Source organism: Brachypodium distachyon, chromosome 2, assembly GCF_000005505.3.
Source record: "Brachypodium distachyon strain Bd21 chromosome 2, Brachypodium_distachyon_v3.0, whole genome shotgun sequence".
Taxonomy (NCBI): Eukaryota; Viridiplantae; Streptophyta; class Magnoliopsida; order Poales; family Poaceae; genus Brachypodium; species Brachypodium distachyon.
The window spans coordinates 33113511-33139454 of record NC_016132.3 but is presented as its reverse complement, the minus strand read 5'-3'; the positions used below and the strand labels follow the sequence as shown (position 1 = coordinate 33139454).

The window sequence follows — 25944 nt, the reverse complement described above, 5'->3', positions numbered from 1 at the left end:
AGTTTATGCAAACCAGATTTGATTGTAAAGGAAGACTTCTAAAATGTACACGGATCGATGAAATGATCAATAGCTGACATAAAGTACATGGGGATACCTATTAACTCTTGTGCAGATTTCCTTGTACACGAATAACGATCTCTATACATGTGTTTCTGGAAACAATCCATGAATAAAGCAGCTTTTAAAGTGGGAATTGTTGTACCACGATGACTTCTATCCCAGCTATAAGTTTATTTTATAACAAATACAACAATCACACAGAAGGGATTGGAAGGCTAACTAACCAGATGGTGATCACTGCCATCTAATAACAACGGGTCCATCTTACGAGATTGTTAGTCAATTTCAGCCTATGGCTTTGCAACTGTTGAGGCCTTCCAGTCAGTCATTGTGTCACGCACAACAGTACAAGGCACTCTGCAGTGAGCTATGAAGGCTTCTATCATCGAACAAAGTAGACTTTTTTCCCAATGCCATCTTTCGTTCAAAATCAGCAAGCAAAGGCACCGGCAATCCATGCTAGCCAGTCTACAATACCTGTGAAAGAATGGAGAATGACAATCATGAACAGGGCAGAGGGTTATAGTTTTAAAAAGCAAATAATACACCTGCAAATGCATGAGTGGATCAAGGAGAATACAAATGTTACAAGTGAAATTATAGCCTGAATGCCTGATTGCTTTGCATGGAGAGAAGTTTAAAAGTAGAACCAAAAGTCACAAGACTCTGACACAATTAACACCAAACCTAGTGTGCACCAGTGTTTTCCAGCAAACATAGAGCAGATACAATTAGACAACAAGCACAGCATTCACAATATAGATATGTGACAAAACAATGAATTACACTCATGCAAATTAGGACTTTCCAGGAATTGAATTTCCAATGAAACATTTAAACAGAATCAATGAAAGGGAAATGAGTAGTATAAAATTCCTGAAAATAACATTTTCGTTGTCATGCAGTTGGTCCGAATATACAAGACACGGTCTCAAACAGCTAGTCATGCACAAATTACAGTAACTATCATGCAAAAGCAATCACAATGGCAGCAGCATAGAAGCAATTATACCTCATGAATCTACAGCAATTGGAGTTGGCACAGAGGGTTCATCAATGGATACTTCAGACATTGCATCAGAACGAATGTGATTTAACACTGGCATCTCCTTCTCCCTCCAAATTGCATGAACTTCATCAGTTCGGAACCTTTGAGTAAATGTTGACTCCTCCAGTGGAGTGCTCACGCCATGTGTATATGCCAGTAAACCAGTGTATGCAATCATCGCCCCATTGTCAATACAATATCGATCGTCAGTTGCAAACAGCCTACCCCCTCTCTCTGAGCACATAATCCTCATCATCTCTTGCAAACGTTCATTGCATCCGACCCCACCAACAATAAGAACATCATTCGAATCACAATGTGCCATGGCACGTTCAGTGATTTCAACAAGCATAGCAAAGAGAGTTTCCTGGATATGTCAAACAGTATATTTAATGGGAACTATACAACTTGTCTTCAGTAAAAGTAAGGATAGTCATTGGATGTACAAGGGTAAACAAAAGGAGTTTAACAATACACATTTACCTGCAATGAGTAGCATAGGTCTGCAGGTGTGCACTCGTTACTTTTAAGCTTCTCAATCGCTGCAGCTTCAATGTAGCTCAATATACCACTAAATGACACGTCCATTCCCTTTACAACATAAGGGAGGTCAATGAACTTCTCTCCCTTCTTTGCAAGCTGAAAAAGGGAAAGAGAAAGAGTACATCATATCACATGACCATAAATCCTGAAAATAACCTTTTGTTTCAAAAACAAAGAGAGCGACAGGTCAACATAAGATAGAAGGTACACAGCAATGTCAATTTTCTATTTCTTTAAAATACGAACAAAGGTTAATTTTCAAATCTTCAGATTGAAAGTTTACAGTGGTTTAACCCCACCTTTTAAAACTAACTTTCATTGTTAAATACATTAAAGCGCTAATAAAGGAAATAGGATTCCAGAGTTCAAAACCAACATAATTGAAATACTTATGCACATCACAATCAACAAAGGAGGAAACAAATAATTATAACTGATGCAACTTGATCAAGATTTTCTTTGAGGCTGATGGCTAGATTGTCTAACAAGTCTGAGGATAAGCAAATAAAGATCAGGAGTACAAAACAGCATTCACAAATTTGAGAAGTACAGAGCAATGGAAGGTATATAAGGTTTATGATCCGATCACGTTTAAAATTCAACAACACTTAGGCCTGTGGTGCACTGATGGGCAAGGACATGGAGAACATATTTTCGAACTGAACTCAGGGACGGAGCCAAGGCACAACCACTGGTGTCACCTGACACCAGTTCTTTCTTGTACAACAAGGGCAAATATTTATGTATGTGATCTAATGACCCCATTAAATCAACACATTAAGGTAAAATTAATACATGTGAGTTATAATGACCCCACTAACCGATTTTTCTGGCTTCGTCCCTGACTGAACTGATGATGGAGAGGAATGGATTTTTCGAGACCAAGAGATTCTTAAAATGACATGGACGATAACATATGTTTAGAGGTCAAAGGATTCTAATTCCAAGAGGAAAATGTGTTGATTTTTAAAGTAACGATGATGAGTTAATCAAAATCAAGTGTGCCAATGTGTGAGTTTTTTGAATTAATTAAAGTCTGTTCTTGGTATAGTCTGTTCGTCATATCTCTTAAATGAATTTGTGGGATATTATTTTGTGAATTTTTAGAAATGATTTTGTGCTAATTTTATCAGAAATTTGTGTCAAAGCCGTTGTATTAATATGTGTGTGTGAGAGAAACTGGTACGTGTAAGTATGTGTATCAATGTATGTGCTTGCTGCTGGTGGTTCCTGTTTGTGTGTAATACAATCAGCACACAGCCGCCGGTTCTCATTTCTGTGTACTTGCAGCCTCAAGCAAGCAGGAACCAAACGGGCAAACCTTGGACCTGACACACTCAGAACAGGCCGACCCATGAACCTCACGAGTTCCAGAGGGTCAAACGGTTGAGCCTTGTCCCACACCCCTTTTATGCGTAATTATTAAACTGGACCTAGGAGATATAGAGTTATGGCCTCTTTGATTCATAGGAAAACCATAGGAATAGAAAGTTTTTGCTAAGAGACACTATTCACTCATTTGATTCAAAGGAATGAAGCATAGGAAAAACATAGGAAAATTTCCTTTGAAATTCTACAATCCACCTAGACCTCTTTTTTGAATTCCTTTGCTGATATTTAGTGGCATATGAACACTAAACCTTTATTTTTGTTGGTGGTTTGACCTCAATTGACCATGTTTATTAGGATTCCTGTGTTTTTCCTATTCATGCGAAGCAAACAGCTAAAGTCTATAAAATTCCTGTGTTCTTCAATCCTCTGCTTTCTACATGCATTCCTATCCTATTACTGTGTTTTCCTATTCCTACATTCTCAAAATCCTATTAAAAAGGCCCTAAGCATTTTAACGATCAGGTTACCTGTTCAATGTTATACCCGGGGCTCGGGTCATTTGAGAGCTCAAGGATCCTTGCGAAACGGTCGAGGCAGTTCCCCACGGCAATATCGATGGTTTCTCCGAAGATCCTGTACCGCCCTTCGCTGTACGCAATAACCTGCGTGTTGCCGCCTGAGACGTAGAGCACGACGGGGTCCACGGCGCCGGTGACCACTCGGCCCATCTCGATGTGCGCCACGCAGTGGTTAACGGCGACGAGCGGTTTCCCCCAGAGGAGCGACAGAACTCGGGCAGATGCGGCGGCCACCTGAAGCGGCCCGCCCATGCCGGGACCCATGGTGTAGCAGATACAGGCAAGGTCGGCAGGGGAGACCCCGGCCTCGGAGAGCGCGGCGCGGAGGAGCGGGAGGAAGTGGACGAGGTGGTGTTGCGCAGTCTCCCGGGGCAGGAAGCCGTGGCCCGGCGGGGTGATGTAGGTGTGGCGCGGGTTGGAGAGGATTTCGCCGGAGATGGATACGACGCCGATGCCGATCTTGTTGGCCGAGGATTCCAACCCCAGCGCTAGCGGACCAGATGGCCGGCGACTCACCGGAGATGACGACGAGGACATGGCGGCGGCGGTGTCGAGGCGGTAGGGTTTTGGGGAGAGGCGGGGAGGATTGAATGGGTCGTGTGGTATGAAGTGTAAACGGTAGAGTAAAGGAAGCAGTCCAGGTTAGATGGCCCAATGGACTCCCATCTCGGCCCGGACAGACGTACTCCCCAGCTCCATCGGCTTTGGTCCTTTTGGTTTTCGTGGGCCTTTGAGACTTTTCTGAAATTATTTTATATTTCGTCTTGGGTTTTGGCCCTACAAGCAGCACGTTCCAACCAAACATCAAGCATGGGCAGTCTTTTATCAAGTTATGCGCTCTGGAGTACATGATCACTGAATTATTAAAGCATTTTTCTGTAGTTTTTCTGTTTTAGTCACCTAGCTTCAGGTAGCATTTGGGCCCATGGAAATGAATTGCACTTGGCGATTGTCTGACCAGAGGCGCATTACATATCGTTATTATTCCTCTAAAAAAACATATCGTTATTATTGGGATAGACAAATTTCCAGAGTGGAAAGTTTGTTTATTTTGGATCCAAATATGGGAAAATGATATTGAATTTGCATGTGAGAATCAGGTGCCTTGGTGATGTCAAACACGACAGGACTACCAAATTCCAACGTCATACAAATAAATCTTCGTAATATAACGCAGATTTTACGGTACCCAATACTCCCTTGGACTAAATGGAGTATTAGAGAAGGGGATTATGGACTTTTCACAATTAGTAAAAATTAAAACAAAAAATACTCAGGGCCGCCGCCGTCCTCGCCAACGCCGGCCGCCCCCGGCACCCGCGCCTCCCCGCACCGGCCGAGCCGCCGCCGCCGTCCTCGCACACCCCCCCCCCCACAGCACACGCTCTTCCCCGTGCCCCCCCCCCAGCACACGCGGCCACGCGCCTCCCCGCGCCGGCGTCGCCGGCCGCCCCGCCGCACCAGCTCCTCCCGTGTCGGCCCGGCCGCCGTCCTCGCCCCCACCGGCCGGCCCCCAAAACACGCAGCCACGCGCCTTCCTGCGACGGCGGGGCCGCCGCCGTCCTCGCCTGTCGTAGCACGGGGCTCAGACACCGGGGATGCGCGAGCACCCCCTTTTAGGTTCGGCAGTGGGCGACGGGGATCGCTCCGGCGATCGCCGGCGAGGCCAATGTAAAGCGTAGGAGCACAATGAACACGAGAACGCTTTTACCCAGGTTCGGGCCACCCTGAGGTGTAAAACCCTACGTCCTGCTTCTGAGTTTGTTATTAGCCAGTGAACTGGGGCTTACAGGTTGCCGGGGGGAGCCCCCGGGTGCTCTCTCTCTAGCTAAGTAATACTTGCTACTTCTGGCTATTACTAGTAGTGAACTGAAAACCGATCCAACCGAAACCGGACCGAACCCCTTGACCGTTGGCGGGGGTCCTCCTTTTATACCGAAGGGGATACCACAGATGCCTCGGTGCATGGGTGACAAATGGCAAACAAAGAGCTATGGCAGCTCGGCCCCGTTGCGCTGACTTGCATGCAGGTTGGGTAGCCCTGCAACTAGGGCCCTAGGTGCCTAAAATTTACACCAGGCCAGTCACTGTAGGCCGTCTGGATGGGGAATCCCCTTTCTGTCGGGGCATTTAATGTGGCGCCGCTTGTCCTGCCCCCTCGGTCCCGCTCCTGTAACGGACACCTGCGCCCGGGAACGCCCTTCCCGGCAAGTAACCTTCCCGGGAGGCGCCCAGGCGGGAATTCCCCCGCCGCCCTCCAGGGCAACCCCCGCAACCCGGGTAGCCCTGTTGAGCTGGTGACTTGCCGGGCAGCTTGCGCGGTGCTGCACGGGGTGCGATCCGCCCGGGTAGCAAGCGAGGTGGCCCACGCGTCATGCAGCGGTGGTACCCCGGGTGCCACTGGTGCGACAGTAGCCCCCGGGCGTGCACCGGCAATGCCTATTCCCGGGCGGACTCTTCCCTGGTCGGTTGCCGGGCTACGCCCTTAACCGACGTGTGGGTCCCGAGCCGTTTCGGGTCCCCACCTATGCGCTGCTTCAAGGTTCTGCCGTTACGAGCAGAGTAGTGGGCGCGAGATTTCTGCCCTAACCTCCCCCTTAAACCCGGGTGGTTAAGGCCACACCCTGCATTATCCTCTTGAAGTGTAGTTATCCCCAGCGCACCCGTAGGGTGCGGATGCGACCGTTGCTTAGTGCCGGGGTGTTATAAGACCCTGCCGCTGCGCTGAGGAGCAAACACTTATCCCCCCAGCCTTTCTTCTCCATCCTCACGCTCCCTTGCGCCCCTGAATCCAGCCCGCTTCCGCCCACGTTCCCCATGGCTCCCCTACTCCCAGGAAAGGGAAAGGCTCCAAGAAGTCCGCCGCTGACAAGAGCGAGGCGGCTCCCAAGAAGCCCGCCTCGGAGAAGGACCAGAAGAGGCGGGCGCTGAGGGCCACGCACACCTTCTTCCGCCCCGGCTACAACGGCGAGGCGCAGGACAAGGTCCGGCATGCCGTCGCCTCGCGCGGCTCAAAGAGTACGGGGAGACTCATCTTCCCCGCCAGCGCCAACCACTAGGAGAAGGACTTCCGGGTGTTCGCGCGCTTCATCCTCGCCGGGTTGGTGCCTCCGTGCTCTCTGTTCCTCCACGCGCTCATGGAGGCGTACCAGCTCCGGGTGGCGCCGCTCCACCCAACCTCCCTCTTCCTCCTCGCCGTCTTCCAGTTCCTCTACGAGGGGGTTCGTCAGAGTGATGCCGTCGGTGGCATTATTCCGGCACTACTTCTACCCGCGCGTCGAGCAGGCGGGGGCGATGTCGTCGAGGATGGTCTTCCGCGCCCGCGACCGGATCAAATCGGAGTTCATCGTCCGGTCGGAGAAGAAGATCGAGAAGGAGTGGCACGCGGACTGGTGCTGGGTTCGCGTGGAGGAACCCGAGGAGTTCATCTTCACGCCCACCGAGCTGCCGGTGCCCAACGACACCTAGCGGAACCGCTACAGCCGCAATGCTGAACTCCTCCCCATCGTCAAGCGGATCAAGGCCCTGCGGCTAGCGGGGCTCCCCGACCTCGACGTGGCGCGCACCTCCATCAGCCGGCGTATCGCGTCGCTGCAACTACGCTCCCGCCCTGCGTGGATGTACACGGGGCCTGGGGACATCACCCGCCTTCCGCATGAGGGCGTGGCCCCGGAAGCAATCCGGGCGTGGGTGAAGGGGATCACCGGCGAAGACGTGGAGGCTTCCGCGGCGACCGGGGGTGCAGCAACCCCCGGGCGCCGACGGCCCCGCCCAGGCGGGGGCTCTTCCGGGGCTACGAGTTCAAGCTCAACCCCCCGAAGAAAGGCACCCCGATGGGAGCCGGCAAGAGGGGGAGGGCCGACTCGCCACCCGCCGCGCCGAGCAAGAAGCCGCGCACCCGGGCCTGCGCCCGCACCGCCAACGCGCCCGCCGCCGACCCAACCCCCGCGGAGGAGGAGCCGACAACAGGTACTGACCCCTGCCTGGTTCCATTGTCTACGCTTCTCCTGCCTGCTGATCCGCAACCGTACTGCTTTCCTGACTCGCATGCGAAGTCTAGCCCGCGGCGGGCACCCCGGCAACAGAGGCTGGGACGGAGGAGGAGGCTCCTCCCGCAAGCTCGGCGGCACCGCAAGGTACTCGTTCAGAGCTTTCTTGCGCTCATCACCGGGTCACTTAGTTTATTTTTAGATCATAACTCCTTTCTTTGCCGCAGACCCGACTGTGCCCGCAACGGGAGCGGGTGATGCAGCGGTCGATCTCGGCTCCGACGTCGAGGACGCGGAGATGAGAGTGGAGCCGGAGGCGGCTCCCGCGCCGGACACAACGGTGGCGGCGCCCGCCGTCGCTACCGAGGCGGAGCTCGGTGGGGCGTCCCGGCCATGCTGGCTGACGGCGCGGATCCCACGGCCACCCAATAGGAGGCGTCTCCTGCCAGGGGCGCAGCAACTCCACTAGTCCCGCAACCCCCGGGCGCGGGTGCGGGGGAGGCCGCGGCAGGGGAGCCGCAGGAGGCTCCGCCGCAAGTGGACGACGCCCCGCCCGGCCAAACAGTGGCGGCGGGGGCCTCGTCATCGTCTGCCACTACCTCCGGCACGGACCTCGGCATACTTGCCGGGGTGACTTGGGACCCAATCACCTAGGACCCAAGTATCTACGACCGGGGGCACCAGTTCCTTGACGCCATCAAGGAACAACAACTGGCGTTCGTCACTTCCTTCAACCAGGTGAGGGAGCACCACGAGCTCGCGAAGGGCCAGCTCGGCGAGGTGCGGCAAGCAGTTGAGAAGGAGCGGTAGGAGCTCTCCCAGCTACGGGAGGAGACGCGCCTGGCCCGGCAGGCCAGGGATGAAGCCGCAGCACCGGTTGTCCCCGAGGTAGAGCTCCACCGGCAACTGGAGGCCTAGCGCACCGAGCACTAGCGAGCCCTGGACTCGCTGGCCGTAGCGCAGGAGAAGGCCAAGAAGGAGCATGAAGAGGTGCTTGCTACGGCCCAAGCTCGCCTCAACGAGAAGAGCAAGCTGGTTTGTAGCTACCTCTCCCAGCTCCAAGGGCTGCGCACCAAGCTGGGGGAGCAGACCAAGGCTGCGGAGGACGCGTCAGCGGCGTCGGCACGGTGGGAGAAGCAGCTCAACTCCACCAAGGAGAAGAGCGTCCAACTCGAGTCCAAGTTGGCCACCGCCCGGGGGGAGCTCGTCAAGTTGGGCGAGGACAACGTGGCCAAGGCCACGGAGATCTCACGGCGAGGAGAACTCCTCCAGCAGGCCAAGAAAATGGTGGTGCTGGCGCGCGGCAACCATGACAAGTTGGCGGAGCAGCAGCGGAGGGAGACCCAGAAGCTCCACGGGATCGCCCAGGCCGTGCACGACCTGCTGCCGAGGTTCGAGATGCAGGCTGCAAAGGTGGACGGCACGGACGTCAGCACATTTATCCCCTTCTTCTCCGACATGGTGGGGAAGCTTGGGGCGCTCGACGTGTGGATCTCCAAGTTCTGTGACGGGGAGATAGCCTCGTGCGCCAGGGAGATCGCTGAGACGATCCTCCCCCGGGTGCACCTCCACCACCCGGACTTCCCCTTTGAGACGCTGCTGGACGCCTGGTTGGACAGTGAGGACGGCCCCACTCACTGCGAGGCAGACCGGATGAAGAGGAAGCCGGAGCCGGAGCCAGAGGCGGAGCCCCCAGCCGAAGACCCTGGCAACTAGTCGCCGCCGCCTTGCCGCCGCCCCCTGCCAGTCCTTGTTATACCTTTGTGTCTTTGTTTTTGATTCCTGCAAGTACCGCGCTTGGCGCCGTTCGAACAATTAATGCTTTATTAGTTCATGTAATCGTTCACTGCTTTTTATGAATTTCGTTTACTGGTTCTACTTGGTGCTTGCTTCTTGTTCCCGGGATTGACTCGCGGGGTGGATCTACTAGCCTTCGTGTGCTATGCCTTGTGTTGCCGGGGACTCGCGCGCGACACACTTAACTGGACCAGGGACCTGGGACGGACCCGCAGTGCCGACCTGGGGTCAAGTAGCAGCGGCGAGCCACTCCGCTTGCGGGATAGCCACTCCCAAGTACGCGCCCATGGGATGGACCCGCAAGCCGCATGAGGAACGCACTCCCCCCACATGTGTCCTTCTAACACCCCAGCCATACGGAGGGCTCAATCCACACCAGCGAGTCAATGCTAAGCGTCAGAAAGTTAGGTGATCAAGACTATGCACTTAGCTGTCTGTTTTCGCACTTGGAACGCTCGTTGGAGGGATGCGGCAGGAACGCTGTGGCGGGGCCGCCGTGGGCGCCAAGCGCGGATGGCGGCTCCACCACAGCGTCTCCGTGGCAGCCCTCACCTCGGAACAACCTGTTGGAGGGGTGCGGCAAGGGCACGGCGGCAGTGCACCCATCAGCGTTGAGCGCTGATGGCATGCACCACCACCGTGCCTCCGCGGCCTCCCTCGCCTCGGAAGCTATCTTCTTGGCTTTGCTCTGAGTTGCTCCATGGCCACCACGCCCTTTTATAGGCGCGGCGAAGAACCTTGCCACCATGCGCGCCGAGTCACCGTGGCACACGTGGTGCCACACCCCTTGGAGTGCGGCAAAGTCCTTGCCACCATGCGCGCCAAGTCGTCGCGGCACACGTGGCGGCTCCCTCCTACAGCAGGAGCCTCGAAGTGCGGTGAGGGCCTTGAAGTGCGGTCGCCACACACTACTGGGCACCGCTAAATGACACAGCCTATGAGTGGTCCACGAGCACCACAGTGGGCCCGATTCCGTCCTTGCCCTGCATGTCAGATTCTTACCGAACCCAAGATGTTGCAATTTTTTTCGAAATGCACGAAAAAGACGCAACATAGATAGAGCACAGGTAACCCTCCTGCCTCCCAGCCCCCGGGCACAGAAGGGTCGATGCCAAACTTGGGTTGTGAGCACTCTTCCATTCCAGGGCGCAGCTTCTGTGTGATGCGCATTGCGGGGAGCCCGGCAACGGCATGGGCCCGTGCCGGAGCGATCCGGCAACGGGTTTTTCTTTTTGAGGCTCCGGCAGCCCGCTGCTCACAACCAAGGATGGAACAAGATTTCTGTGCACCTAAAGCAGGAGACAGAAGAAAAAACAGGCGAATAATCGAGACAACTTGAAACCCAGGGGGAAGCTCTTATCTTTATTCATAGAAACTAGTGGTTTACAATCGAGGGTTGCCCGACTATACTAGTTCGAGAGGCATGCTGCCGGAGCATCCCCTGTGGGTCGGGCTCCGCCGCTTCACGGGTAGAACTTACACAAGTGCTCAAGGTTCCAACTGTTTTGCACCGGCAAGCCTTCTTCGGTTTTCAGCCAGACAGACCCCGGTCTAGTTACCTGCACTACCCGGAAGGGGCCCTCCCATTTCGAAGCCAGCTTGTTCCCGGCCTTCGTTCCTTGTATCCGGCGCAGGACAAGGTCTCCGATCTCGAGCTCCTGGGGACTGACCCGCCTGTCATGGTAACGGCGGAGTCCCTGCTGGTAGTGTGCAGCCCGGCATCGAAGTTCTTCGATGAAGTTTAAATCGTCAACCCTCTGCTCGTGTTGGCTATGGTTGCCGTACGCGCGTACTCGAGGGGATCCATGCTTGTGCTCGAGGGGCAGCACCGCTTCTGCCCCGTAGACAAGGGCGAAAGGAGTTTCAACCGTTGTTTGGCTAGGTGTGGTCCTGATCGACCACAGCATGGGCTGGAGTTCTTCGACCCAGTGCTTCCCGTGGCCTTTAAGCTTGTCAAAGGTTCTCGTCTTGAGCCCCCGCAGCACCTCTGCGTTGGCTCACTCCGCCTGTCCGTTGCTCCTCAGATGAGCAACAAAAGCAAAGTGGATCTTGGTGCACATGTCCTTGCAGTAGGCTTGGAACACGGCGCTCGTAAATTGTGTGCCATTGTCGGTGATGATGCCGTTAGGCACACCAAACCGGCACACAATGCCCTTGAAGAATTTGATGGCTGTCTGTGCGGTCACCTTCCGCACTGGCTCTACTTCCACCCACTTGGAGAACTTGTCGATGGCCACGAGCAAGTACTCGGAGCCGCCAACTGCTCTCGGCAAATTGCCGACGATGTCCAGCCCCCAAACCGCGAATGGCCAGGAGGATGGAATGACTTGCAGGGCCTGCGCCGGCTGGTTACTCTTCTTCGCGTGGAACTGGCACACCTCGCACGTCTTGACTAGCCGCTCAGCATCGGCTAGCACTATAGGCCAGTAGAAGCCATGCCGGAAAGCCTTGCCGGCCAGGGCCCGGGAGGCCACATGGTGGGAACATGTGCCTCGGTGTATCTCTTCCAGGAGTGCGCGCCCTTCATCTTGTGGCACACAGAGGAGCTTCACTCCATTTGCACGCCTCCGGTAGAGGTTCCCGTCTACCCAGACGTACATCTTGGCTTTCCGGGCTACACGCTCCGCGGCAACGTCGTCTTCTGGGAGGGCTTCTCCCTTCAGGTAGCGGGCGATATCCACCGCCCAAGGCGGGGTTTCCCTACTCATGCATGCCGCTACATCAGCGGCATGGACCTCCGCTGTTGCGGTGTTTCTTTCGGTCGCCGGGGGGGCTTCCTCGGCAGCCGGCTTGGGGGCAACCGAAGGCGCAGTCTGCCTGTGCCAGAACACCCCCACCGGAACCTTCCGACGCTCTGCTGCCAACTTGGACAGCTCGTCAGCCGCGAAGTTATCCCTGCGCTTGACGTGCTCGAACCACAGGCCCTTGAACTTGCGTTCCAGCTTGAGGACCTCATCCACGTACGCTGCCATCAGCGGGCAGTCGTAGTCCTTGTTAACCTGGTTGATCACAAGTTGGGAATCCCTGCGAACAACCAGGCGCTTGATATCGAGGGCGATCGCCGCCCGCAACCCGGCGAGCAACCCTTCGTACTCAGCCGTGTTGTTGGTGGAGTTGGCGAAGTTGAGCTCGATGGCTAACTTCAGCTGGTCTCCTGTGGTCGACTCGATGAAAACTCCGGCGCCAGCTCCTTGCAGGCTGAACGCGCCGTCGAAGTACAGGATCCAGTGGCCTTCGTCCAGCTTGCCGGGCAGGCTGGTCTCCGGCTCCTCTTCTTCTACGCCCGTCGAAGTCCACTCTGCAACAAAATCAGCCAGAGCCGCACTCTTGATGCTCTTGGTGTTGGTGAAGTGTAGGTCGAACTCCGACAACTCCATCCTCCACTCGGCCACCCTTCCGGTGGCTTCACGGTTGGTGAGGGCCCGCTCGAGGCAGAATCCTGACACCACCGTGACGCGGTGCACCTGGAAGTAATGGCGCAGCTTGCGTGATGCAAGCAGAATCCCCAGCAAGAGCTTCTGCACTTGCGGGTACCACGTGCGGGCGTCGCGGAACACCGTGCTGACGAAGTACACAGGGTGCTGCATGAGCCGCTTGCGCGGTGTTGACGCCGCTGGTTCAACGGCGGTCCCCGGGTCCGAGGCGGTTGCCGGGGCTAGCTCAGCCCCCTGCCCCGCAACCTCAGCCCCCGGGGAATCTTCTTCCCTCTCGGTAACTAGGACCGAACTGACCACTTGGTCAGTCGCCGCCAGGTTGAGTAGCAGCGGCTCGCCCATTTTGGGGGCGACAAGGACGGGCAGCGACTTCAGGTACTGCTTGAGATCCTGGAACGCCGCCTCAGCTTCCGGGGTCCAATCGATCGGGCCCTTCCTCTTCATCACCTTTAAGGAAGGCAGGGCGCATTCGCCCAGCCTGGAGATAAAACGCCCCAGCACGGCCACGCTGCCGTTCAGGCGTTGCACATCCTTCACCTTGCGGGGAGCCTCCATCTTCTCGATAGCTTCTATCTTCTTTGGGTTGGTTTGAATCCCCTTTTGTGAAACCAAGAAACCCAGGAGCTGACCCGAGTCCACACCAAAGGTGCATTTCTCAGGGTTCAGCTTGAGCTTGATCCTGCGGAGGTTATCAAACATTTCCCGCAGGTCATCAATCAGCGAGTCCCCACGCTTTGACTTGATGACGATATCGTCCATGTAGGCTTCTACGTTTCGGCCTAGCTGGGCTCCCAAACACTCGCGTAATGCATGCTAGAATGTTGAGCCCGCGCTTTTCAACCCGAAAGGCATGCACGTATAGCAATAGCAGCCAACCGGGGTGATGAACACCGTTTTCTCCTCGTCTTCGACTGCCATCTTAATTTGATGGTAGCCGAAAAAAGCATCCAAAAAACACAGTAAATCACAACCGGTAGTGGAATCTACTATTTGATCAGTGCGAGGTACAGGGAAAGGATCTTTAGGACACGCACGGTTAAGATCAGTAAAATCTACACACATGCGAAGTTTACCCTCCCCCTTGGGTACTATTACAGGGTTAGCTAATCAAGTGGGGTACGGTACGCCCCTGCAGATTTAAACTTGTCCACTTCTTACTTGATGAAATCTTTGCGCTCCTGTGCTTGCCGGCGGATCTTCTGCTTGACGGGGCGGGCATCTGGACGCACCGCGAGTCGATGCTCGATCACCTCCCTAGGGACTCCGGGGAGGTCCGACGGTTCCCAAGCGAACACGTCGGCGTTCTCCCGGAGGAAAGAGATGAGGGCGCTTTCCTATTCGGCATTGAGGTTCGCACCAACGGTGACGGTGCGCTCCTCGTTGCCGGCTTGGAGGGGCAGCTTCTTCACCTTGGCGGCCTCCTCCTTGAGCTTCTGGCCCTTGCCGGGGCGTGAGCTTGAGCCTGCGCCTCCCCCAGCAAGCTATTGCAGGGTAGTGCGGGCCTTCTTCGCTGCGAGGCCGTCGCCCGGCAACGAGCCTTCACTTCCGGCAACGCCTTCGTCACCGGAGTCGGCTGCGGCGGCGGCCTTGACGACCTCGCCAACACACCATGTTGCGTCCTTGAGATCGCACCTGATGGAGAGGACTCCATACGTGGATGGCATCTTCATCACGCCGTAGGCGCAATGAATCGCCGCCATGAACTTGATCAGCGCCGGCCGACCAAAGATCCCGTTGTAGGGCAACGGGGTGTGCGCCACATCGAACACTAGGTGCTCGGTCCTGAACGCTTCCCGGGACCCGAAGGTAACCGGCAGCGTGATGTGCCCCAAGGGGCGCACGATCCCGGGGTTCACTCCCCGGAACGGGTCAGTGGGCTTCACCTGCTCCAGCGGCAGCTGAAGTTTCTCCACCAACCTGGCGGACAGGAGGTTCAACCCCGCTCTGTTGTCCACTAGCACCTTGGTCACCGTGACGTTGTTGATGATCGGCGAGACCACAAAGGGCAAAACCCCTGAACCCAGCTGCCGGGCTGGGTGATCGTCGGCATTGAAGGTGATCGGCACGTGCCACCACTTCAGCGGCTGCTGCGCCTCCGCATCCTGCAACAGTGCACACACCTCCCAGGTGAGGCGCTTCACTGTGGCGTGGGATGAGAGAGCATAAGCTCCCCCATGGATGCAGGCGACGCCGTGAGGCTCCTAGAAACCGGGCTCGTCGCCCCCGCTGCAATCGGACTCGCGCTGCTCCTCGGCGCGAGCTTTGTCTCGACCCCGGGGAGGGCGCTCCCTGCCGGCGCGGGCCTGGCCGCGTCCCCCCTAGGCTTCTCCTCTGCCGGCAGGCTTCGGCCCCACTCTGGGGTCGTTTGGGCAATTTCGGGAGAGATGCCCGATGTCGCCGCAGTTGAAGCAGGCGCCGGCCGCTAAGCGCTCCTCATGGCGCTGCTCGCGCCTCTGCTTGATACCCTGCAGGATGCGACAATCCTACGCGTCCTGGGTGGCGTTGGCATGGATGGGGTAGCGGGACGCGTCGCCCGGCTTGCCACCAGACCCGCCACCGGGCAAGGCCTTCTTTGCAGGCCTCGCGGCAGACCCCGACTCCGCGGCGAGGACTTGCTTCCCGTTACACTTCCAGGAACTCTTCTTCGGCGAGACCTCAGTGTTGGAAATATGCCCTAGAGGCAATAATAAATTTGTTATTATCATATTTCATTGTTCTTGATAAATGTTTATTGTCCATGCTATAATTGTATTGATTGGAAACTCAAATACATGTGTGTGGATAAATAAACAAATACCGTGTCCCTAATACGCCTCTACTAGATTAGCTCGTTGATTAAAGATGGTTAAGGTTTTCTAACCATAGACATGTGTTGTCATTTAATAACGAGGTCATATCATTAGGAGAATGATGTGATGGACAGACCCAAACCTAAACATAGCTTTTTGATCGTGTCACTTAAGTTTAAGTTGCTTATGTTTTATTATGTCAAGTATCATTTCCTTAGACCATGAGATCATGCCACTCCCTAGTACCGGAAGAATACTTTGTGGGCATCAACCGTCATCTCGTAACTGGGTGATCATAAAGGTGTTTTTCAGGTATCTCAGAAGGTGCTTGTTGGGTTGTATGGATCAAGACTGGGATTTGTCACTCCTTGTGACGGAGAGATATCTCTGGGCCCTCTCGGTAATATAACATCCTAATGAGCTTGCAAGCATGCGACTAATGTGTTTAGTCGCGGGGGTATTATATTACGGAACGAGTAAAGAGAACTTGCCGGTAACGAGATTAAACTAGGTATGGCGATACCGACGATCAAATCTCGGGCAAGTAATATATCGCGAGACAAAGAGAATTGGATACTGGATTAATTGAATCCTCGACATAGTGGTTCAACCGATGAGATCTTCGTGGAATATGTGGGAACCATTATGAACATCCAGGTCCCGGTATTGGTTATTGATATTTGATCATGTCCACATGTTCTCGAACCCGTAGGGTCACACACTTAACGTTTCATGTTGCTTGGGTTAGATGAGATAAATGATGATGATATCGAATTATGATTCGGAGTCTTGGATGGGATCCTAGACGTAACGAGGAGCTCCGGAATGTTCCGGAGATAAAGATTTATATATGGAAAGTTGTTTTCAGGTTCCGGAAAGTTTGGAATATTTTCCGGTTTTGACCGGGAAGCTTCTAGAAGGTTCCGGAGGGATCCGGAGGTTTACACCTTGAGGCCCACCTATCCCTGGGCTACATGGGCTTGTGAGGGAGTACCCTGGCCTTAATGGGCCAGGGGGCTGCCCCCCACAAGGCCCATGCGGCCAGCCCACCCTAGGGCTAAAGGGTAACTTGGGGGGGGAGGAAACCCTAGCCGCCAGCCTCCTTTTGGAAAGGGGGGCAGATCTGGCCGTCCACCCCCTCCCCTACCCCTATATAAATAGAGGGGGGGTGGCAAGGGGGATAACACACCAAGCCTTCAGTTGGATCTCTCTCCCCTGAGCCCTCCTCTCCTCCTCTTCTCACGTGCACGGCATAGCCCTGCCCGTGGGGATATTCACCATAGTCACCACGCCGTCGTGCTGCTGGGATCTCATCTACCTCTCCCTCTCGCTTGCTGGATCAAGGAAAGGAAGAGACGACGTGAAGCTGAACGTGTGGATACCAAGGAGGTGCTGTCCGTTCGGCACTGAGATTAATCTCATTGAAAGTTCCACTACACCAACAACGATCTCGTGATCGTAACGCTTAGCGGTCTACGAGGGTATGGTGTTCATGATCCCTCTCGTTGCATACATCTAGTATATATATTCTTGGGTTTTCTTCCGCACTTCTCGTAGGAAAATTTTTGTTTCCTATGCAACGAACCCAACACTCAGCGGGGCTCGCGGCAGCCTTAGCTGCAACCTCGGGCGCCAAGTGCCCTTCCTTGGCCATGGCACACTTGTGCGCCAGGGCATAGAGATCCTGCGTCGTCCGGATCCGATGCGTGCTCAGCTTCTCGTGCATCTTGGGGTCGTGGACGTTGATGGCTGTGTTGACGATGGCGGCAGCTTCCGCCTCCAGGATGGAGTAGGAGAGCCTGGAGAAGCGGTTGACGAAGCTCCGCGGTGTCTCTCCTGGCTTCTGCACCACGGTGTGCAGCTCCGCCATGGTTCCCGGGCGCTTGTACCCGCCCCGGAACGTGCTCATGAACTGCTCACGCAGATCTGCCCAAGTGGCTATGGACCTGGCGGGCAGGTCGAGCAGCCACGTTCTCGCTAATCCCTTGAGGACCATCGGGAACCAGTTAGCCCTGACCTTGTCGTCGGCGCTGATGGCGTGCATCCCCAACATGTAGGTCAGGAGGAAATCCTTCGGGTTCACGGTCCCGTCGTACGTCCCAAGCACGGGCGCTCGGAACTTGCGGGGACAGGTCACCCGGCGCAGCTCGCGGGTGAACGCGGTGCAGCCGTCCTCGGCGCCCATGGGAGCATCTTCCTGCTCCTCGGGGCGGGGGCACTCTGCCTCGCGCCGGCGTCGGTGCTCCAGGCGCTGGTGGAGATCCTCCTGTTGGCGGGTGTTCAGGACGCCGCGCGTGTCACCCCGTGTGACGGTTGGCGACGAATCCGAGGACCCCTCAAAACCTCCGCCTCCTTGCCCTCCCTGCGAGGGAGGGTTTTCTCCCTGCCCCGAGGCACGGGGTGCGTCTCCGCACCCTGGGTTCTGCCCGCGGCCTGAGCCAGCCGGAGCGCTCTCGCCCTACGGCTGCTGGGCGGCGAGGGCGATGAGCGCGTCCAACTCTGCACTCCACGGCTCGTGTGCCGGCGTGCCTTGCTGCGGTTTGTACCACACCATGACTCGCGCGGCAATGATGGCTTCTGCCGGGGTTTGGGCTGGGGGCAGTCGATTTTCCGACCGGCTGCCCTCCGCCCTGTCCCCCGGCGCACACGGGTGAGTAGGGTGCGATCCCGACGGCGTCGCTCGCGACGCGGTGTGTTCATGGCGCAGCTGCCGCTGCGCGCCTTCGGCCTGCGAGCGAACTCGCTGACCGGCGCGGGCGGCATCGTGGCCACTCACGCGACTGCCTCCGGTGCTGGGAGCCGCTAGCCCCCTCAGCCGGTTGTCCGCCGACGGCCGAGGATTTGGGGGTGGCAGCTGTGACTGCTGCGCCAGTGAGGGCTCAGGGTTCTCCTGAGCCTGCAACGCAGGTCGCGCGTCGGGCGACCGCGTGTGTGCCGCTGGGGCGCCACGCGGGTCAATCCGAGAGTCACCAGCCCGCTTGGGGGGCATGGCGACCGGCTCTGTTGTCGGGATAGACGAGGCCGATGCTGCTGTAGACGACTGGCGCCGGCGGTCACCGGCGAGCTCTCCTCACGCGCCCCCTACCTGGCGCGCCAGATGTCGTAGCACGGGGCTCAGACACCGGGGATGCGCAAGCACCCCCTTTTAGGTTCGGCAGTGGGCGACGAGGATCGCTCCGGCGATCGCCGGCGAGGCCAACGTAAAGCGTAGGAGCACAATGAACACGAGAACGCTTTTACCCAGGTTCGGGCCACCCTGAGGTGTAAAACCCTACGTCCTGCTTCTGAGTTTGTTATTAGCCAGTGAACTAGGGCTTACAGGTTGCCGGGGGGAGCCCCCGGGTGCTCTCTCTCTAGCTAAGTAATACTTGCTACTTCTGGCTATTACTAGTAGTGAACTGAAAACCGATCCAACCGAAACCGGACCGAACCCCTTGACCGTTGGCAGGGGTCCTCCTTTTATACCGAAGGAGATACCACAGATGCCTCGGTGCATGGGTGACAAATGGCAAACAAAGAGCTATGGCAGCTCGGCCCCGCTGCGCTGACTTGCATGCAGGTTGGGTAGCCCTGCAACTAGGGCCCTAGGTGCCTAAAATTTACACCAGGCTAGTCACTGTAGGCCGTCTGGACAGGGAATCCCCTTTCTGTCGGGGCATTTAATGCTGGCTTGTGCTTCGCTCCTTGTCCTGACAAACTCTGCGCACAGGGAGCCTGCCGAGCGGCCACGTGGCGCCGCTTGTCCTGCCCGCTCGGTCCCGCTTCTGTAACGGACACCTGCGCCCGGGAACGTCCTTTCCGGCAAGTAACCTTCCGGGGAGGCGCCCAGGCGGGAATTCCGCTGCCGCCCTCTAGGGCAACCCCCGCAGCCCGAGTAGCCCTGTTGAGCTGGTGACTTGCCGGGCAGCTTGCCCAGTGCTGCCCGGGGTGCGATCCTCCAGAGGAGCAAGCGAGGTGGCCCACGCGTCATGCAGCGGTGGTACCCCAGGTGCCACTGGTGCGACATCGCCCACGCCGGCCGCCTCAAGCCGGCCATTTTTCTCCCAGTTTACAGTTTTACCCTCGTTTTCTTAATACTCCGTTTGTTTTGACAGGATACTCCATAGATCTAAATTGAAGTATCTAGGAGTAGTAACTAATCTGTGTTCTTGGATCAAGAAAATTGAACGGTCTAAATTAATTTCGAAGTACCGTAGAAGAGCTCTAATATAAAGCCTCTGGAACATGGAAACTCAAAAGCATTTTCATGAATCCCTGCCTCGTACCGTGAGCGAACATCTAGATTGTGAGAATAGAAACAGGCCAGGAGACTATTGCCTTTTTTCTTCTTCTTATTTGCGGGAAGTGGGCTTTCTGCTTCGTCCTGTCCATGTCTCGTTTTTTTATCCTCCTGCATCGACAGAAACCATACCACTTACCAGGAAAGGAGGCAGCAGCGTAGGAATGTTGGTGGTAGCTTCGGAGATGACAAGAAAAAGGCAAATACTAGTCTTTGCATTGCAAATATTGCATAGTTGGTGGGCGCTCGCCGGCGTTTAGCTACAATCGCTTTCTTCTGCAGAGGCCCACGGACTTAGAATTGTGATTTCCTCACCAACGTGCTTGGTTGCTTTCTTGCGGGTCAAATTGTCACACGAATCTTCATATGCTCCCTGCTAAAAACAAAATTTATTCTGATACATGCTCAAGGTTTTCGCCTATGCCCGTATGGTTGCTTAGTCAAGCAAATGTGGGGCATGGGCGCATGGATGACCCTAGTGCCTGGTGATTTTTCTCCACAAAACAGATACAATTTGATCTATATAAAAAAAAAATTAGGTTTCTCCAAGAAAATATTGACTAAGGTGTTCGAAGTAACCACATTGGAGCTTACATTATTTGGAACCACCACTTATTTTGTTTTCTTCAGAAACACCACCTTTAGGGCATGCGTTTGCGCATAGCCCGAGTGGTCAGTTCAACGGCTCTAGTTAGTCGCAAAACTGACATGCCTGGCCTACTTGACAGCAAGTGTCTACCGTCAGCTCCCATTAGACGCGTACTTATTCAAAACCACCACAGATGGAGACGTCTTGTTATTCAGAACGACTAATTTACTACGTAAAACATTTTGCAAAGAACCACCGTTTTTGACACAGGGCGTTGCACGAAACCTAAATAACGAGCTTAGGTGTGTTAACAAAAGAAGTGGACAACTAATATGTCCAAAATGTACTGACTTTTTTTATCACTTGGCTCTAATGAATAAAAATGTTTTACTAACGACATTTTCGGCAGGAAACCAAGCTTCGTCTCTGGGCGTGTACAATGGAGTGACGTGAGACTTTTCTTAGCGATGCCACCACATAGGATAAAATTTGACGTGAAAGAGAGAGTAATGAAGAAAAATCACAAGCCTTCTCTTAATTAAGAGATGATCTCTTCACGATAATGATAAGGCGAATTTCGCGTTGTACTAGATTTCGCCTTTTCTTAGCATTTATTTAGTTAATTTTATTCAGCTAAGCATTAATTCTAAGATATAACACTAAAACATACTCCATTGTACAACATGTTTTGTTGTCTTTTCTAACTGACATGGCACAGCTAAGATAAGACAGTTTTATCAATCTTTGTACAAGCCCTAATGTGCGGTAACAGAAAATTATGAAAAAATGAAACAAATTACGAAAATATATACAATGAAAGTGGGCCATAACTGCTAAAAGGAGTCGCCTTGGGTAGGTCTGGTGCCTTACGGAAGGCCCATCTTTTTCTCTCTCAGATTGTAGCCACCTAAGGCCTTGTTTGGTGTTATTGTATTTTTTAGTCACTAGTGTTTTGGTGTTTGAGAGGTTTGGGTGTTCACTCAAAACCCTCAAAACGTAAAACACTAGTGGTTTTTAAAAAAACACTAGTGCGAGAAGTGTTTTAATTTGGTACAAAAATGGACTGTCTTGTGGCTGAAAACTAGGGTCCCCTCTAAACTCTTCCTACCAGGACAACCATTTGGGTTTTCTATTATTTTTCAATTTGAAGTGAATAATGCCTGGAAAACACCCAAAACTTTAGTACCAAACAAGGGCCAAGTGTGTGAGGCCCTCATGGCAAGGGACTTCTAGCCATGTTCAGTAGGCCAGGTTTGTCAGATTTGCAATCAAAGCTGTTGAATCGATCATTTGGGTTTTATGCAATGCATCGTTTAGAAGTGGTGGTTTCTTTGTAAAATGTAAAATGTTAAAGTTTTGAATAACAACGTCGCCTGACAGGACAAACGGCAAGTGCAAGCGGGTGGACCAAGCATGTTGGTTTTGCGGTTTGATTGAGTCGCTGAATCAACCATTTGTGCTATGTACAACAGTCCGGCCAAGTGCTGCATAATTTCTTGCAAAAATATAAGAAAATGGTGGGGTTCCGACTAAAGTAAGCCCGCTTTAAGCAATTTACTAAAAAATATTCAAACCTCCACATGTTTTGGCAGAAATATTTGCGGGAAAGAAAATGACAATGTTCTTGAATGGATATATAACAGCTAGTAGAACATGAATCCTTTATTGTTTTTGTGCCAAAGTAGATTTTTTGAAAAAAATGTTCTTATGAAGAAAATTAGGGGTCACCAAAAATTTTCCCGCTTTTCTGTTTGCTATGCAAAATCGCTTTAAAATAAAATTGTAATAATCTTGTTTGTCCAAGAGGTTTTTATGTTTGATTTTTTTTTGGTTAACATTTTTTTTCTGTTTCTCTTGTCACAACAGGTTATGAAATTAGTTTGACCCCACATGGTTCAACAGTTCAGAACTAAGCTTAAGAAGTAAGAACCAAACAAGTTGGTTTACTTATGTAAAAAGCCAAGCTGGTTTTACTTTCTGCGGTATAAATTGTCAACCACAAGTTCAATTCTTTTTTCTCTTCTTACAATCTCGCTTTCAAGATAGTACTAATAAATAGGCAAATACTCATCTCGTTGAGGTGAGTTTTAAGGTGGGAAACATCGTCGAAAAGAGAAGGTTTGGTTGAACTAGCACTAGTTGCTAAAAAAGCGCCATTGATTTGTTAATCGGACACACATTATACACAAGCAACGTTGTTTTTTACACATCTAAAAAAAAAGCAGGAACCATTCATACGAACAAATACATAATAATTAAATACGAAAACAAGAATTCGCACTTGACCTCTAAGTACTTTATTCGGTCTGCTAATCCAATAATTTTGGTATAGCACAGCTGCATCCTCGTGGAAACGGCTGCGTTTAGCCGCAGGCTAGAGGAAACCAAGCGAAGGAGCGTCCCAAACACGAAATAAGAACGCTAGCGTCACTTGCTTTGGAAAAAACATATATTCTTGAAAGCGATGGAAATGAAAAATACTAATCGGGTAGTTCTAGTTGATGATCGACCATGTAATGCTCATTTTTTGGTAATCGTGAGAAGAGAAGCAGAGACGAAATGGTTTACTATCACTCTGAATATAGAAACTCTACTTTTTTTTTCCTTCGCCGTTTGATATATGCCCCTAATTGTTTTAATATCGCTTCATTTGCACGCTATCAAATTAGCCAAGAGTTTAATGCCTGAACTAATTTCTCATAGATAGATGGAAGTGAATCAGTGTAGATGCCGCCTTCAACCGGAGACACGGGTACACATTGCTCCAGTATTAGGGATTGTAGATGCCGTGAATAAAATGTTACTCTCTCCGTTTCATAATTCTTGTTGAAATATTACATGTATCTAGACGCTTTTTAGAAATAAATATATTCATTTTTTGACAAATTTGAGACAAGAATTATGAAACGTAGAGAGTACTGGAGTTGAGTGTCCAAAGTAAACCACATCAACATATAGGTGAGGGGGAACTAGGTCGGTCTTTTCTGAAAACATAAGTTGACAAATTTTGAGGTTGATCATATAGGACAATACCTAGAGGCTAGTGATAGTTAAGTATGATCTGATACTAATAAAAGCATGAAATTTGCCTCGCCAGAAAACATATAATTGTCCGGATCCGTTCAACACTAGTCCCTCCATCTTGTTCCTAGTACGATACGGAGTACTTCGTAAAACTATGTATGGCATATTGGCATAGCCACCTCCAACAACCTTTGGCGTCCTTTTGTTTTCTTCTTGTTGGTTGTCTACAAAAACTATATGCACTTGCCCAATGGTATCATGGAAAAAAGATTATTGTGTAAGATGGTAATGTCCCTTTCTAATTACATTGGATTCTCTTATGTCCAAGGAGTAAAGGTGTGTGATCGTGTCTAGTGTGTGTGCTGTTCTGGATTTATTGGTTTACCTACCAAAGTGTGAAGGTGGCTTGTCCTACTTCTATATGTGTATTTCAGATAGTTTATGTGTTACTTCTTCCGTCCCATACTAAGTGACTCAACAAATTTGCCTGAATATGGATCTATCTATACCCAAAAAACATCTAGCCATAAGCTAAAATTCGAGGTTGGGATATACATGTGTTGACGAGAGTTGTAGTTTGGCTCTAAACATTTCTATTAGTTATAGGGAAAACGGCATGTGGTACTCGCTTTTCTTCCAATGGAAGTAGCTTATTTGACCGGGAATTTGGTCTCGTACTCGAAACGGCCACACGACACTGATCTGGGCATCTGGCTTTGCCTCTGGGCCTTCCGGTGAACCAATTTCCGCCCCACTGGCGGCATCTCCACTCGAGCGGCGACGCCAAGTCGCCAACCTTTCCCGCCTCTTGTGTAGGCTGCTCCTGTGTGTCCACGTTGCTCTCCAGACTCCAGTCAAATAAGACTTTCCTTCGCCGTTTTATGACATCTCGTAAGAGAATTTCTGACGTCCAGCACGCAGTATGCAATTATCACGTGATAGTGCCATTGGTGCGCAGGATTACTTTTTTAAAAGAGAACGCATGCATATACTACAGTCATTTCTGAATATAAAATTAAAGTGTGATCAAATTTATAAAAGTTGTCCGGTAGCAACTATTACCGCCTTTCTTTATCTAAAAACTAGTAACTCTGTTCCTAAATATTTTTATATTAGAAAGTCATATAATTTATGTTAGAAAATTATAGTACTAAAAAATATCATGATGAATTTAATAAAACTAACTCAAAGTCGTAGATATTGGTTGGTCAAAGTTTAGTATAAAATTGGACAAAACTAGAACCTCTTACATTTAGAAATGAGGGAGTAATTGCTAACCACACAAGAAGAAGCATTCACATAAAGACGAAACTTTGGTAATTGGACCAGTAATAGACTTGGAAACCGTGTTTTATAATTTCCCCACCTTGTTGGTTAGATCCCACACAAAATGCTACCCTTTATTTGTATTAGTTTACCAAAGATCGTACGAGAGATGTTGATTTCTGTCTTTAGCTTGAGGAAGTAGTGAAACACCTTAACGATGCAATTTAGCAATTTTTTTGTCAAGTGATTAGTAAATTTGAATCGTTATTCACTTCATAATATGCCATAATTAGCATACATACATCAAAACACATAACAAGGAACTACATTTTTAATTGCATGTTTTACGTCAAAACTTCACAACGAAAAATATGTTCTCATTTCTTATACAATAGAAATATGCACATCATGTTGTATTACGAGTACACGTGTTAATTAATAGACAAACGCATAATTCATACACTCATTCTTTTTCAGGTGTTGAGTCCCCTCATGTATTTATATAGAGCTATTCTACAGTACCCTGAAGTTATTTTGGACCGTTTATTTTCTTTGATCTAATGGTACAGATCAGTTAGTACTCCTTGATACTCCAAATTAGACGCATGGAGTATCAGCTCCACAGAAGATGGAGTATTGAAAATCAGGGGTAAAGACGTAAGGAAAAAAGACGTCGGCAGTTTGCTCATCCCCTTCTCCGAAGTACTGGGAGGATGGCGGCGGAGGCATGGACACGGGATGAGAAGGCAGCAGCCGCAGCGCGCTGCACGACGGCAGCGGCACGGGCTGGCGGCCGCCGCGGGCTAGGAAAGCGACGCAATCTGCGAGTCTGCGACAAATTCAAAGGCTTCGATATGGAATTTTTCGAGGTCCACCTAGGATAGTAGCTCCTGTGGGCTTCCGACTCAGGCACGATGGATCTAGGACCCGGGGTCGCCATCGGCGTGAAGAACTCCTCTGGCTTGACGGCTTGACCAAGGGACGAACTTGGTGAAAGTGATAATTGCCACCTGCATGAACAACCGAGTCTTTTGAATTCAAGCATATAGAAATGAATCAGAACCAAGCATGAACTATAAAATTATCGGTTAGCCGGATTCAATGGCATCATGTTTAGTTCGTAGCTGCATTAATCGGCAAAATTCTTCAGAAGCAAAATGATGCATGGTCTTCAGAACATCGGCAGCGCGGGCCGAGAGGACGGCGGTGGTGG

The 25944-nt window shown here is 52.0% G+C and overlaps 1 protein-coding gene across 2 annotated transcripts; it reads right to left on the bottom strand.

Moving 5' to 3' along the window:
* Nucleotides 1-36: 36 nt before the first annotated feature.
* LOC100830320 (probable tRNA N6-adenosine threonylcarbamoyltransferase) lies at nucleotides 37-4172 on the bottom strand. 2 transcript variants are annotated; one of them, XR_002963428.1, is made up of 5 exons: nucleotides 3514-4172; nucleotides 1595-1750; nucleotides 1076-1478; nucleotides 288-540; nucleotides 37-155 (listed from the first exon to the last, which is right to left on the bottom strand). XR_002963428.1 is itself a non-coding variant. In XM_003568728.4 (4 exons), exons 1-3 carry the CDS (start codon nucleotides 4099-4101, stop codon nucleotides 1077-1079), a joined length of 1146 nt encoding a protein of 381 aa, XP_003568776.1. In that variant the 5' UTR covers nucleotides 4102-4172; the 3' UTR covers nucleotides 37-540; nucleotide 1076. The 2 variants fall into 2 exon arrangements, 1 of the variants encoding a protein (XP_003568776.1); XM_003568728.4 differs by having other exon boundaries at nucleotides 37-540.
* Between the last annotated feature and the right edge of the window lie 21772 nt (nucleotides 4173-25944).

What these genes read in the sequence shown, in the direction of transcription:
- LOC100830320 (XM_003568728.4), bottom strand. Translation starts at nt 4,101, where the DNA reads ATGTCCTCGTCGTCATCTCCGGTGAGTCGCCGGCCATCTGGTCCGCTA. An exon ending in CCGGGTATAACATTGAACAG is followed by an intron (nt 1,751 to 3,513) that starts GTAACCTGATCG and finishes TCCCTTTTTCAG; the next exon opens with CTTGCAAAGAAGGGAGAGAA. An exon ending in ACCTATGCTACTCATTGCAG is followed by an intron (nt 1,479 to 1,594) that starts GTAAATGTGTAT and finishes TGACATATCCAG; the next exon opens with GAAACTCTCTTTGCTATGCT.